This window comes from Elgaria multicarinata, chromosome 9 (genome assembly GCF_023053635.1).
Source record: "Elgaria multicarinata webbii isolate HBS135686 ecotype San Diego chromosome 9, rElgMul1.1.pri, whole genome shotgun sequence".
NCBI classification, from domain to species: Eukaryota; Metazoa; Chordata; class Lepidosauria; order Squamata; family Anguidae; genus Elgaria; species Elgaria multicarinata.
The window spans coordinates 5,537,601-5,552,636 of record NC_086179.1 but is presented as its reverse complement, the minus strand read 5'-3'; the positions used below and the strand labels follow the sequence as shown (position 1 = coordinate 5,552,636).

At 51.0% G+C, this 15,036-nt stretch overlaps 1 protein-coding gene across 2 annotated transcripts in view; it reads left to right on the top strand.

Annotated features, from left to right (window-relative positions):
• The window catches only part of EXOC4 (exocyst complex component 4), a 525,908-nt gene that overhangs the window by 482,665 nt on the left and 28,207 nt on the right, over positions 1-15,036 (top strand). For both annotated transcript variants that reach the window (XM_063134612.1, XM_063134611.1), the window contains exons 15-17: positions 3,134-3,272; positions 8,987-9,165; positions 12,066-12,225. In XM_063134612.1, the coding sequence (XP_062990682.1) occupies positions 3,134-3,272; positions 8,987-9,165; positions 12,066-12,225 (478 nt within the window). The remainder of the gene's footprint in view (positions 1-3,133; positions 3,273-8,986; positions 9,166-12,065; positions 12,226-15,036) is intronic.

Here is a 15,036-nt window from a genome sequence, read left to right as displayed (position 1 = left end):
CGTAGTTGGGGATGCGCCGAAGCCATAACCATGGCAACCAGCATGGAGCTTTGAGAATCCGCCCTTTTTGTGGGGGGGGGGTGTTTTAAAAAGAGCAATTTTCTAGCCCTCATCATTTCCAAAGAAAGCTTTATGATGCAATGACATTGATGGATAAAAGTCTTGGTTAGGGAAGGGAGTTTGGGTAGGACTTGGTTTTTTCCAAGGAAATTTCATCCTTCTGTCTCTTTCACTATTTATTTATTTATTTATTTATTACATTTTTATACCGCCCAATAGCTGGAGCTCTCTGGGCGGTTCACGAAAATTAAAACCATAATAAAACAACCGACAGGTTAAAAGCACAAATACAAAATACAGTATAAAAAGCACAACCAGGACAAAACCACGCAGCAAAATTGATATAAGATTAAAATACTGAGTTAGAACAGTAAAATTTGAAATTAAGTTAAAATTAAGTGTTAAAATACTGAGAGAATAAAAAGGTCTTCAGCTGGCGACGAAAGGAGTACAGTGTAGGCGCCAGGCGGACCTCTCTGGGGAGCTCATTCCACAGCCGGGGTACCACAACAGAGAAGGCCCTCCTCCTAGTAGCCACCTGCCTCACTTCCTTTGGCAGGGGCTCACGGAGAAGGGCCCCTGTAGATGATCTTAAGGCCCGGGCAGGTACATATGGGAGGAGGCGTTCCTTTAAATAGAAATGTCATAAGGAATGTCATGATGAGGTCCCAAGCGTTCTCCTCCTCTGCCATGGAAATGTAGGCCTGGTCTCTGGTGGACAGAGGGTGGATTTCAAATGACCAATTTGCAGAGCGGTGCTGCATAAAACAGACTACGTGGAAGTCATAACTGCATATATTTTTTCTGTTCTAGTGTGGCCTTGAGCCACTTGGCATGGCAGCCTGGGTTGAACAATTGTGATGGATAGACCTGTCCAAGGCCAACCTGGAATAAATCCAGAGGAAACAGATTAATTACCCAAACATCCACAGGTGCTCAGAAAATTTCATCCTGATCTTGGATTGGATCTAGAGGTGATTTGGCCCTTCTAGGCAGCATCACCATAGCTCAGGAACCTGAGTGTTTCCAGCCACCTGCCCTTGTTCACGCCATTTACTAAGGGGAGTAGGAGAACCATGGAGACCACGTCAAAGCACCAATGGGATGGGGAAGAATTGCCAGTCAGTTTGCAGTGGGTGTGGAACCACATATGAACTGAACCGGATAAAATCCAGCGTATGACACACACACACATCCCCCATTACAGAGTCCACCCCATCACTAGAGGAAATGTGTAGAATTTAAAGACCTGGAGTTTAGGATTTCCCCCATTTACTGCCTGTAAAACATCCTTCCTCAACCTGGGGCGCTCCAGATGTGTTGGACTGCACCTCCCAGAATGCCCCAGCCAGAGCTGGCTGGGGCATTCTGGGAGTTGCAGTCCAACACATCTGGAGCGCCCCAGGTTGAGGAAGGCTGCTGTAAAAGAACCTTGAATGTACCAAGCTACCATTTAGCTTGGGCAGGGGTTGCTGAGATGGGCTGGTATCACCTTGGAGAGAAGCAGCGTCTGTGCTACTCCACTGTAGCAGATACAGTTCCAAAACTGAGGCCTCACTATTTCCCTTTGTCATTCCATGTCACACTCAGGAACGAGTTAATTCTTACACACACACACAAACACACACACACACACACACACACACACACACACACAGAGGGGTGTATGTGTTGTTGCAGTATGAATTGCTGTTTTTGCAAGTATCCCCTGGCTTTATTTTTTCACATCATAAATTTCAGTGAACTCTGAGGGGCCTTTATTTATTTATTTATTTATTTATTGCATTTATATAGTGCTCCCATAGCCAGAGCTCTCTGGGCGGTTTACAGAAATTCTAAAATTGAGATAAAAACGAGTATACAAAATTTAAAATTCTAAAACACAGAACATACACACATAAAGCATTAAAAACCGTTAAAAAACTAAACATGTGGGTGATTAAGATGTGCCGCCATATGCCTGGGCAAAGAGGAAAGTCTTAACCTGGCGCTGGAAAGAGAGCAGCGTTGGCGCCAGGCGAGCCTCGTCAGGGAGATAATTCCACAGTCTGGGGGCCACCACCGAAAAGGCCCTGTCCTTCGTTGCCACACTCCAAGCCTCTCTCGGAGTAGGCACCCGGAGGAGGACCTTAGATGTTGAACGTAGCGACCAGGTATATTCACGTCGGGAGAGGCGTTCTGTCAAGTATTGTGGTCCCAAGCCGTGTAAGGCTTTATAGGTCAAAACCAGCACCTTGAATTGGGCTCGGAAACATACAGGCAGCCAGTGCAAGCAGACCAGAGCAGGTGTTATATGGTCGAACCTTCTGGTTCCCGAAATCAATCCGTCCGCTGCATTTTGCATGAGCTGCAGCTTCCGAACCGTCTTCAAAGGCAGCCCTACGTAGAGCGCATTGCAGTAATCTAATTTGGAGGTTACCAGAGCATGGACAACTGAAGCCAGGTTATCCCTGTCCAGATAGGGGCGTAGCTGGGCCACCAACCGGAGTTTGTAGAAAGCCATAAACTAAGCTTGCCACAAAAGCGTCCCCTCTCCCTAAAAATAATAATGATACACTGCCATTCCTTTAGCAGTTATTATAGTATATTAAATACACACTACGTTAACTGTATCGGATTGTTCTTGTCATTAAATTGTTTCATTTTAAAGCCCAAAATTCTCCTTTGCTATTTAGCCCAGTATTGTCAACACTGACTGGTAGCAGCAGGCCTTCAGGGTTTCAGGCCGGATTCCTTTCCTCACCCTACCTGGAGAGGCCGGGGATCGAACCTTCTGCATGCCAAGGAGGTGCTCTGTCACACTGAGCTACAGCGCCTCCTACCCGTAATTGCTTTGCTAAATGGCATTTTACAGATTGCAAAGGAAGATTTCGGCTAGGTCCTGTAGGGCTCAGTCAGTTGCTTAGGAACTTCGATGCACCCTAACCTTGGAGATTCGAGGTGATGTAAGCGTCCCTTGCCCGCCCCCACAAGAGGGCGGGGAAATCAGTAGATGCGCTTGAGAGGGCATAACTGGTGTGATGGGATGTGTTCGCAAGCACTGATTGCGTTCCTCCTTGTCTTTCATCTGCAGTGTCACCTGGCCAAGACGGTCACGCCAACATGGATCTCCCGCCCGTGTCCGAGCAGATCATGCAAACCCTCACCGAGCTGGCCCGATCGTTCCAGGAAATGGCTGACCGCTGCTTGCTGGTCCTGCACTTAGAAGTCAGGTATTGCATTCGACAGGTGGTGTGGGAAGCCAAGTGATGGCTCATGGCCAGTCTTGAGCGTCACAGCTGTATTCGTCACCCGTGCCTGGACATTCAGAGGAGGGCAACCAGGATGACGAGGAGTTTTTGCGCTCGTGCGCTCCTCTCCTTTAAGAAAAACAAAATGGCGGGCGCAACGCCTCTCCCTCCGAGGTTGTCGCGCATTACTTGTAAACAGAGGGGGAGATCTCGCGATTAAAGTATCACGAGATCGTCACCCCTCCGTCGCGCTAGACCAGGTAGAATCATAGAATCATAGAATAGCAGAGTTGGAAGGGGCCTACAAGGCCATCGAGTCCAACCCCCTGCTCAATGCAGGAATCCTGCTCAGGTAGGTCTACCTGCTTAGGTCTACCTACCTCAGGTCTACCTACCTGCTTAGGTAGGTCTAGCTGAGCCAGGATCAGCCCTTGGGTTTTTTTTATTGAAATGCCTCCAAAGGATGTATTTGCTGAACCAGCATGTACAACATCAGGGGAGTGAAAAGAAAACATTTGGCAATTTACCTGTGACAACATGCACCATATCTAATCTACAAGGGTCTTTATGTGTATTTTCCCCACGGGGGGTCACGGGTTTGAGGGCAGGAGAAATGACAGGCTGAAGCAGTGGATATGTTTAAAGCAGAAATCACCAACCAGGTTTTTTCCCTGTTATTATTATTATTATTATTATTCACCTATTTGAACTTTAAAGGGAAAATACGAAGTTGTCATTTTGTTTTGCGAATGTCACCTTTATCAGGCAGTTTTGTGAAATAAAAGGTCTACACTTCAGGGGGCTTTTAGTGATTTGGCGCCAGCCATAGATCACTGTTAATGGTCCCGAGGATGCGTTTTGCAAAAATCAACCTTCCCGCTGTGCAATCAGCAATGTTTTCAGAAAACCTTAATGCCAAAGTTGCATCAAGGTCAATGCAGAGATGTCAGCGCAGAGACAGGGAGGGACCTCTGGGGCGAAGACATGATTTGTCTTTTGTGCTTCATTCAGTGTTTCCACAGAATTGTATTGGGCTGACGTAGATGTGACTGCAGGCCACAGATCAATAGCCCATGTTAGGGGCTTCAGTTCTCTCCCTGGAGCAAATTCTGCACTCACCCACCCACCACAGCCTTCCTTCTCCTCCTTACCTTTGGTTAAGCCGTTTGTCACCACGGTCATTAACTGTGGTTCAGGTTAAGAGGCGTTCCTGTTTAGCCAGAACGTGAAATGACTGAATTCAGGCCCTGGGTTAAGGGAAACCCTGAGCATGTCTAACCGCGGTTAACAGTGGTGCCAATGAGCTGCTTAAATGTGTTCCAGGAGGACATTTTGCTGCGGAGGAGAGGGGCTGTGGGGAACGGAGCTGGTATTCCCAAGGCTGGCTGCCAGTCTGTTAACGCCAACCTGCTAACGCCACATCTGCATCAGCCTAAAGTTGTATGACCGAGTGGCCGCCTTGTCCAGCCCCTGGGACCTCCCCTCATCACAAACAGTGCCAAGAACCCTGGTCAGAATTCCAGATCTGCACAGCCCTCCACAGGGCCGGCCCAAGTTGTTTTGTGTCCTGTGGACAACATGGCGCACCCTCCCATGCCATGTACAAAAGGTGGCTGGCCTGGCCGTGGAATCTGTCTTCAACCCTGGCAATGGGACAGCATCATTGGTCATACTTGAAAGCAGCAGGCTAACTTAGGGGGCAGACAGGGCCAGCTGCTTTCACCCACCCACTCCCACCCCAGCGTACCTGGGCACGGGGCGCCATCTCGCCCGCCCAGCCAAAGCAAAGCCAGGACACTGGGAGGGGGGCAGCTTCAGAATGGCGTGCCTGGCCAGAAGCCGCTCTGGGAGAGCAACTTCCGAGCACGCCATTCCGAAACCGCCCCCCCCCCCCAGCGTTCTGGCTTCACTTCGGCTCCCACCCAGCCGAAGTGAAGCCAGGATGTTGGAATGGGGGGGGGGCGGGCATGGCTTCGCTTTGGCTGGGTGGGTGCCCAGCCGCTGTGGGAGAGTGGTTTCCGGGTGCGGCGTTTGGCGCCCCCCCTTACCTTGGCGCTCTAGGCCGCCGCCTGAGTGGCCTCTATGGTAGCACTGGCCCTGGGGGCAGAGGGTCGGCTGTGTGGCCCACAGCTCTCTACTCCAAATGCTTGCTGCCCCCTGAGGTGACTGCTTCCCTCTGCCCAACGGTAGGGCCGGCTCTGTGCTGCCCTGTCTTGCAATCAGGGAGTGTCAGGTATCCCCAGGCTTGAATCAGGAGCCTCTAGATGTGAAGCCAAGGCCCAGCCAAGCGAGCTGTCTTCTGTACTTGAAGAGGGTCCTGAACATAAGGACATCAGAAGAGCCCTGCTGGATCAGACCGAGGGTCCATCTAGCCCAGCACTCCGTTCACACAGTGGCCAACCAGCCGTCGGCCAGGGACCAACAAAGCAGGACATGGTGCAACAGCAGCCTCCCGCCCATGTTTTATTTTATTTATTTATTATTTCTTTTATATTCCTTTTTTCCCCTCCAAGGAACCCAAGGCGGCGTACATAATCCTCCTCCTTTCCACTTTATCCTCACAACAACAACCCTGTGAGGTGTGTTGGGCTGAGAGTCTGTGACTGGCCCAAAGTCACCCAGTGGGTTTCCAGGGCCAAGTGTGGACTAGAACCCGGATCTTCCGACTCCCAGACCAACAATCTAGCCACTACACCGCACATGTTCCCCAGCAACGGGTGCACACAGGCTTACTGCCTCGAATACGGGAGGTAGCACGGAGATCATCAGGGCTAGTAGCCCTTGATAGCCTTCTCCTCCAGGAATGTATCGGAGTGTGGGCTTCAGAGTTCTTTCCAGATGCAGGAGGGAATAGTGGCTAGAGACAACATTCCCCCCCTGTGGTTGCCTAGCAGTGTGAAGCCTCCGGACTGGTCTGGCCAGGTATAAATACTAGCAATTTCTGCCTGTTGCTGCAGCTCTGGTTCTGGCTCCAGCCACTGGCCCCCAGGACCCTTGAATGGAGAACACACACTCAGATGACACCAAATTGGGTGGGATAGCTAATACCCTGGAAGACAGAAACAAACTTCAAAGTGATCTTGATAGGCTTGAATGCTGGGCTGAAAACAACAGAATGAAATTTAATAGGGATAAATGCTAAGTTCTGCATTTAGGAAATAGAAACCAAAGGCACAGTTACAAGATGGGGGATACTTGGCTCAGCAATACTACAAACGAGAAGGATCTTGGAATTGTTGTAGATCGCAAGCTGAATAGGAGCCAACAGTGCAATATGGCTGCAAGAAAGGCAAATGCTGTTTTGGGCTGCATTAACAGAAGTATAGCTTCCAAATCACATGAGGTTCTGGTTCCTCTCTATTTGGCCCTGGTTAGGCCTCATCTACAGTATTGCGTCCAGTTCTGGGCTCCACAATTCAAGAAGGACGCAGACAAGCTGGAGCGTGTTCAGAGGAGGGCAACCAGGATGATCAGGGGTCTGGAAATAAAGCCCTATGAAGAGAGACTGAAAGAACTGGGCCTGTTTAGCCTGGAGAAGAGAAGATTGAGGGGAGACATGATAGCACTCTTCAAATACTTGAAAGGTTGTCACACAGAGGAGGGCCAGGATCTCTTCTCGATCCTCCCAGAGTGCAGGACACGGAATAACGGGCTCAAGTTAAAGGAAGCCAGATTCCAGCTGGACATCAGGAAAAACTTCCTGACTGTTAAAGCAGTACGACAATGGAACCAGTTCCCTAGGGAGGTGGTGGGGTCTCCCACACTAGAGGCCTTCAAGAGGCAGCTGGACAACCATCTGTCAGGGATGCTTTAGGGTGGATTCCTGCATTGAGCAGGGGGTTGGACTCGATGGCCTTGTAGGCCCCTTCCAACTCTGCTATTCTATGATTCTGTGATTCTAGGCCTGGATTCTGTCCCTGTTGCCGAGGTGGACCGCTGCAACTTTCTCCCGATGCGAATTTGCCCTTTTCCTTCCTCTCCCAGCTTTACATTCTTGCTACAGAGCTGCGCCTCATTCAAGCAATCAAGGCAACCACAAACCCCATAATCTGCAATTGGAATGCATTATGGAAATGGGGCCCATTTGCATAAATGTATGTAATTGACACAGTTTACGAAATTTGCCTTTTGTACAGTTCAGTTCAGTTCAGATGCACTTTGGACGTCCCCACGAAGGCGTGAGGAAGGAAGCGCGAGCGACGTGTTCCCCTCGGTATATCGTTGAGCCTCTTCCAAAAAGGGGAAGAGACACATTTCCCCTCTTCGGTCAAAACCCAGGCCCTGTGAAATACGCAGTAGGATCTAGCGGTACAGCTTTTCCTGGACTCTACCACTTGAGACTGCCCGTTAGGGGCAGGAAGGAGAGCTTTGTACTGAAAAGGCTTGGTCAGAGATAAGGAAAGACTGTGAGGAGAAGAAAGGGAAATCGGTTTGCGAGCCGAGTGAGATATTAATTCTATCAGTGCGTATGGAGAAAACTAGGGCTGTGCAGGGAGACACCCCCCGATCCGCCTCGGAGGCCGATCTGGAGTCCCCGAAGCAGCGCCGAGGCGAAATTTGGGCCCTCCAAGGTGGCTCGGAGTTTTCTGGGTGCCGGCTGCGCAACCGGGCTGCTCAACCGGCACCCAGAAAACTCTTCCCACTTACCTGGTGCCTCTGCTGTCCACCGCCACGGATGGTGGAGGCACCAGGTAAGCCCCCCCCCACTTACCTGCATCCACCGTCTGCCGCCACCAGCTTGCATCCAGCAGCTTCCACCTCGACAACGCTAAAGCCCAGAAGTAGGCGTTGGACACAGATAAGCGGGGGAGGGGGCTTACCTGCTGCCTCTGTCGCCACCATCTTCTGGCGGCTTCCAGTGCCGCCAGCGGAAATGAAAGGGAGTAGGCCACGAGATATCTTAAAATTGCGGTGCCCACTCCCTTTTATTTCCAGCGTCGTCGTCACTGGAAGCCGCCAGAAGGAAGATGGAGGCAGCAGGTAAGGAGACTGGTGGGGGCTGGGGTGTAGGGGCAGCTCCAACGCGCTGAGGCTGCCCAAAGCTTCGGAGCCAATTGGCTTCGGCTTCGGGCCGCCTCGGCCTTCGCCCGAACCGCCTCGGATCCGGTTTGGAAGGGTCCGAACCACCCCGATCCGCTTCGGATTCGGGGTTCGGATCCGAGGTGGTGCACAGCCCTAGAGAAAACCCTAATAAATATCCAAGACGACACTTCACACGTTGCAATCAAGATGAGCCTGGTTTAAACAAAATACAAATCCTTATCTGACAGTCTAGATGATGTCACCTAAGTGTTCAGGGAGAGACGTGGCTGTAGCTCCTTTGGGGCATAAACCTTAATCCTTCCCTCCCTTGGATCATCAAGTTCATGCCAGGAATAAAGTTACTAGCTTCTGCGGTATAAAAAGCTCCGGCATCCATCCCAACATTTCACAGAACGCCCGTGCGCCAACGAGAGTTCCATACGCGCATAGTCTGCCTTTGCCTTTTGCATGAGTGGTTTCCCTGTGCATGAACGGAGCATCCCTCGGGTCATAAAAGAGAACGGAATGATCCCATTATGTCCATATACCCATGGGAACCCCCTACATGCATGCCCAAATCACTGGGTCTTGGCCACTGTTGACTAAGCTCAATATTTTCTTTGGCTAAATAAGATGAATGCGTTGCACAGCTACCATTGCCTTCTTTTTCCCAGGGTTCACTGCTTCCACTACCTGATCCGCTTGGCGAAGCAAGAAAACTATGCCATTGTTGCCAACGTGGAGAGCATGGATTATGACCCCCTGGTGGTGCAACTCAACAAGGACATCAGCGCCGTTGAAGAAGCCATGAGTGCCAGTCTCCAGCAACACAAGTTCCAGTACATCTTTGAAGGTCAGGTGCTGTCCAGCGATTGGGGGGTAATGGGCCCTATAGAGCTGGGCAGGGAGGCGAGGATTGCCATTTTCTGAGCGACGGCAGGCCTTAGCTGGGCTGAAAACAACAGAATGAAATTTAATAGGGATAAATGCCAAGTTCTACATCTAGGAAATAGATAAATGCCAAGTTCTACATCTAGGAAATAGAAACCAAATGCAAAGTTACAAGATGGGGGAGACTTGGCTCAGCAATACTACAAACAAGAAGGATCTTGGAATTATTGTAGATCGCAAGCTGAATAGGAGCCAATAGTGCGATATGGCTGCAAGAAAGGCAAATGCTATTTTGGGCTGCATTAATAGAAGTATAGCTTCCAAATCACGTGAGGTACCGGTTCCTCTCTATTCGGCCCTGGTTAGGCCTCATCTAGAGTATTGCGTCCAGTTCTGGGCTCCACAATTTAAGAAGGACGCAGACAAGCTGGAGCGTGTTCAAAGGAGGGCAACCAGGATGATCAGGGGTCTGGAAACAAAGCCTTATAAGGAGAGACTGAAAGAACTGGGCATGTTTAGCCTGGAGAAGAGAAGGTCGAGGGGAGACATGATAGCACTCTTCAAATCCTTAAAAGGTTGTCACACAGAGGAGGGCCAGGATCTGGAAGCCAGATTCCGGCTGGACATCAGGAAAAACTTCCTGTTAGAGCAGTACGACAATGGAATCAGTTCCCTAGGGAGGTTGTGGGCTCTCCCACCCTAGAGGCCTTCAAGAGGCAGCTGGACAACCACCTGTCAGGGATGCTGTAGGGTGGATTCGTGCATTGAGCATGGGGTTGGACTTGATGGCCTTGTAGGTCCCTTCCAACTCTGCTATTCTATGATTCTATATGGAATTGCAGGCTGAGTCAGGTTAAGCCATGAAATGAGCTCATAATGGCTGCCATTCAACTGAGCTGATTCTCATATAGGGAGTAATTCTGTCCTGTTTTGTTTCAGATTGCAAGTGAGAGGGTGTGGGAGCAAATCACAGGGTTGAAAGCCCTTCCGTGTGAAGAAACTCCCTTCACACGGAAAACGTAGATGCCCTTGGAGAAGGCTTGAGGTAGACCCTTCCTTAAGGGTGCACTTAAAGTACAATAAGCAGGGCGCAAGACACAATCACGCAGAGCTAGGCAGAGGATTACTTGGTTCAGTTCAGTTCATTTGAACCCCATCCTCATCCTGAGGGCCGCTTGCACACGGGCAGAGCCCCGCGGTGGCTATGGATCTGCGCCCCGTCGGTTAGACGACGCAGGCGCAGGTTCGCAGCCATCATGTGGCTTCCGCACGATACAGTGCTTTGAAAAAGTCAGGGAGTTACCCCAACTTTTTCAAAGGGAGCAATGACAACGAGGCGCCCCGTGGCCAATCTGGGGTCTACCCGGGGCCGGAGCCTGGTGGAAGGTGACTGGTGGTGGTGGTGGTAGGGTTCATGCAGTAATTCTGGGCAAAGTATAAAGTGTTGGTTATCACCTTTAAAGCCCTACATGGTTTGGGTCCAGGCTCCCTGCAGGATCGCCTTCTCCCGTACAATCCGCCCCGCACACTCAGGTCCTCTGGGAAGAATCTACTTCAGCTAGCAAAAAACTAGATTAACAACTGTTACCCAGAGGACCTTCTCTTCTGCTGCTCCCAGACTGTGGAATGGCCTGCCGGAGGAGATGCGTCAACTTGACAGTCTACTAGCATTTAAAAAAGCAATAAAGGCTGATCTCTTCCGGCAGGCCTATCCAGTGGAATTTTAGAATGTTTTTAGGATGTTTTAAAGATGTTTTAATCAGGTATGGTATGTTTTTAATCAGTTTTTAATGTGCATTTTATATCATGTTTGTATACTGTTTGTTTTATACTTTGAATGGTTTTAGTTTTTGTGAACCGCCCAGGGAGCTTCGGCTGTTGGGCGGTATAGAAATGCAAATAATAATAATAATAATAATAATAATAATAATAATCCCAGAGCGAATTCTTTTATGTACTGAAACTGCTCTGACTCCATTGATGAAAGGTTTTTTGTTTTGTTTTGTTTTGTTTTGTTTTAGGGTGTGTGTGTGGGTGTTTTAGGAAAGGAAAGGAACCTCTCGTGCAAGCACTGAGTCATTACTGACTCTTGGAGGGACGCCAGCTTTCGTTGACGTTTTCTTGGCCGACCTTATAGCGGGGTGGTTTGCCGTTGCCTTCCCCGGCCGTTATTACCTTTCCCCCAGCTAACTGGGTACTCATTTTACCAACCTCGGGAGGATGGAAGGCTGAGTCGACCCGAGCCGGCTGCCTGAAACCAGCTTCCGCTGGGATCGAACTCAGGCCGTGGGGAGAGTTTCGGCTGCAGAAACTGCTGCTTTACCGCTCTGCACCACACGAGGCTCTTGTGGGTGTTTTAACTGCCTGTAAATTCCATTTTGTAAATGCCCAGATAGAAAAGGACTAATAAGGGTCTGGAAGTGAGCACAGACCCCAAGCAAAATCAGCAGAGACCCCGGGCATGCAATAAACGCCAGGCTTTTTTAGTCGTTTCTGCTGATTCTCTCTTTCTAGCATCCAGCGCAGCCAATACTGCCCTCGCGGTTCCCCTGCTCCCACCTGCAATACCCTTTCCCTCTGAATTTCATCAGGCAGGGCAGCCAAAACAGTCATGTTTTGTAAAACAAATTCCCCATTGCAGGCGCGTGCTGGAATTTTTTTATCATGTTTGCCCCAAGGAGCAGCTGCTTTGTGAACAAATCAGGATGTAGCCTTTTTGTGTGGCCTGTGAGGCTGAACCTAGTTATTTCATAACTGTTTTGCTGAGACTCTAAAGAAGAAAACAACCTTTTTTGTTGTTTTAATCCTTTCTCCTGGCTGGTTGCCTATAATGCGAAACGTCCCGTTTTCTGTTCCTTCCAGGTTTGGGCCATTTGATTTCCTGCATCCTCATAAACGGGGCCCAGTACTTCAAGCGCATCAGCGAGTCGGGCATCAAGAAGATGTGTCGAAACATCTTTATCCTTCAGCAGAACCTGACCAACATCACCATGTCCCGGGAGGCAGATCTGGACTTTGCCAGGTGGGAGAGAAACACTCCGTGTCGTGGCCCAGCTGCTGACCGTGAACATTTTGTTGGGGAGTTGGCGGGTGCCCTCCTAATGTGTTGGACTACAACCCCCATCGTTCCCAGCTGGCTATCGGAAAAGGCTGGCTTAGGCCGTTGCTAGACGAGGACTTCGCCCGGTGCGAGGCCCGGGCTCCCTGCTGTGCATGCAGATGACGCGCAGGGGATCCCGGGGTCAGGCTGGGCTAAATCCTCCCTTGACCCGGGATAACCGGATCCGCTTGTGGCCCGGTTTTTCCGCAGCCCCGGGCTGAGCCCGGGACTGCGGAAGGTCTAGCTACTTCCATGGCTTTTCCCGGCTGCTCACTTACTCACGAGTAGCTGGGAGAAGCCGCACACTGGGCACAGCACTCCATAGGAGCGCTGTGCCCATCGGGCTGGGGGAGGTAAAATCACAGGGGGAGATGGGGGCCAGGGGGGAAAGAGTGAACCCGGCAGGAGAGATTGGGGGGGGGGGAGAGCGGAGCCGGGGGGGGGAGATCACGGACGGGAGGGCACGGAGGGGGCATCGAACATGGCGGGCGGGTGATCAGGCGGGCATGGCAAGCGGGCTGGCGAGCGGGCATGGGGGGCATCAGACATGGCGGACGGGGGGGAGAAGAACGGGGCCAGGGCAAGAGATCGGGGACAGGCGAGCAAGCGGGGGGAGGATGAGCGGGCGGGGGGCATCAGACATTGTGGCGGGGGGAAATCGGGGGCAGGGGGAGCAGGGAGCCCTTTATTTTTTTAAAAAAAGCCTTATCTTTCCGTTGGTGCGCTCCTGCGCACATGGCCCCTTTAATTAAAAAAAATGGCCGACGTGACAGGGCTTTCCCTTACCCCATCGCGTGTTATGTCTAGCTAGGGGCGACGGCCCGCGCTAGCTGCAGCGCGGCCTCGCCCAGACTCCCCACCGGATTATCAGGTAGGTCTAGCAAGGCCCTTAGTGGCCGAGCAAAAGTGTTGCATCTCTAAAGGTTGCAACAGCTGGAATTGTTTAGCTTGGGGGGGAAAATGCCTGGTGTGGAGAATGTGGATAGGTAGAGATTTTTCTCCCTCTCTCAAAATACTAGAACCCAGTGGGCGTCATCCCATGAAACTGATGGGTGGGAGATCCAGGACAGATAAAAGGAAGGACGTCTTCACCCAGCACATAAACTATGGAATTCACTACCACGGGATGGAGTGATGGCCACCGATTTGGATGGCTTTAAAAGGGGTTGGATCAATTCCTGGAGGAGAAGGCTATCAATGGCTAATAGTCCTGATGGTTATATGTTACCTCCATGATCAGAGGCAGTAAGCCTGTGTGCACCAGTAGCTGGGGAACATGGGTGGGAGGGTGCTGTTTCACTGTGTCCTACTTGCGGGTCCCTGGCCGATGGCTGGTTGGCCACTGTGTGAACTGAGTGCTGGGCTAGATGGACCCTTGGTCTGATCCAGCAGGGCTCTCCTTATATTCTTAAGTTCTTAAGGTCTGGTTTCAGTCACCGACGCTCCTTGTTATGGTTCCTTAGTCCTGTTCGCACATGATGTTGGAGTAAGGTTTCCCCCCCACCTGTAAGAAGTCATGGTCCCGTTGATATTTGCATGAATTAACATAATGAGGCAGCTGGTAGCTCTCTAGCTGGGCAATTTACATGTCCTCAGATATGTGTCAGGAGCCACCTGTACCCAGATCCCAGGTCTGAGGAGACTGAGGATCTTTCTCCATGATCCTGGTCAAAACTGGGACCAACCACAAGCAATTAACACTCTGAAGGACAACCTGAAACTGGCACCTTGACCCAGGAGGGGGTGATGGTGGAGGGTCCGCAGCTGGGATTCTGGACTAGAAGGCCCTGGGGAAGTTGAATTTTGAGGCTGGCTGCCAGAACTGGGCTAAATGTTTGCAAGTCAAAAGCAATGTTGTTCCACCCAAGGTTCTGGACAATATCATTTCAGCCCCAGTAGCTGATCTGTAGCTCAGCAGTAGAGCTGGTGCCTTGCATGCAGAAGGGATCTCCAGGGCTCAGTCTGTAGCATCTCCAGTGAAAAGGACCAGGTAGCAGGTGATGAGAAGAAGGGCCTTCTCTTCTTGAGACCAGTGGAGACTGGTGGCTCTGATGTCAGTGCCCCATTGGCATCGGAGTCACCAGCCTCCGCTGTCTGAACCCCAGGAAAACTGCTGCAGGTCAGACCATCCTGGGCTAGCAAGGCGTCCCCTTCCCATGCTTTTCTCCTTTCATATGGTTGGCTGCAGGGGGGCGCCTTTGGCTCTGTGACCAACCCCACAAAAAATGTGGGGATAATGCTTACGGTGTTGCGGGGTTTCACTTGGCTAAGATCTAATGCATTTCTTCCCCATTCTTGAAAACGATTGGGTGCTGAAAACCACCTACAGACAGCGTATCCATGATTCACAGAGACACTGCGCAGATCTGTTATAAAAATATGTTAGCATTTCTCAGATGAACTGTGTGCAACCTGTCACCTGTCGCGTGTGACTTGGCTCGCTTGCTCGAGCCCTCTGCGCCGTGGAGTCACGACACCGCTCCTTGCGCGGAGCTGCCCTTTGCTCGGTCCAGCGGTCTGTCTGTAGCGTGCCGAGATGCGCTTGAGGCGGCCTCACGACCGTCAACGCGTGGCGGCGTGGTTATTACTCTGTGTCACACGCCTCCAGACCGAGAGCAAGGATTTGGCTTAGGCGGCCTCTCCAGGCACAACCGTGCAGTCGTTCCGTGGGGGCCGTGGACTGGCGCTCAGGTTAATGAAAGCGTGCATCAACCGGCTTCAGCCCCACCAGAA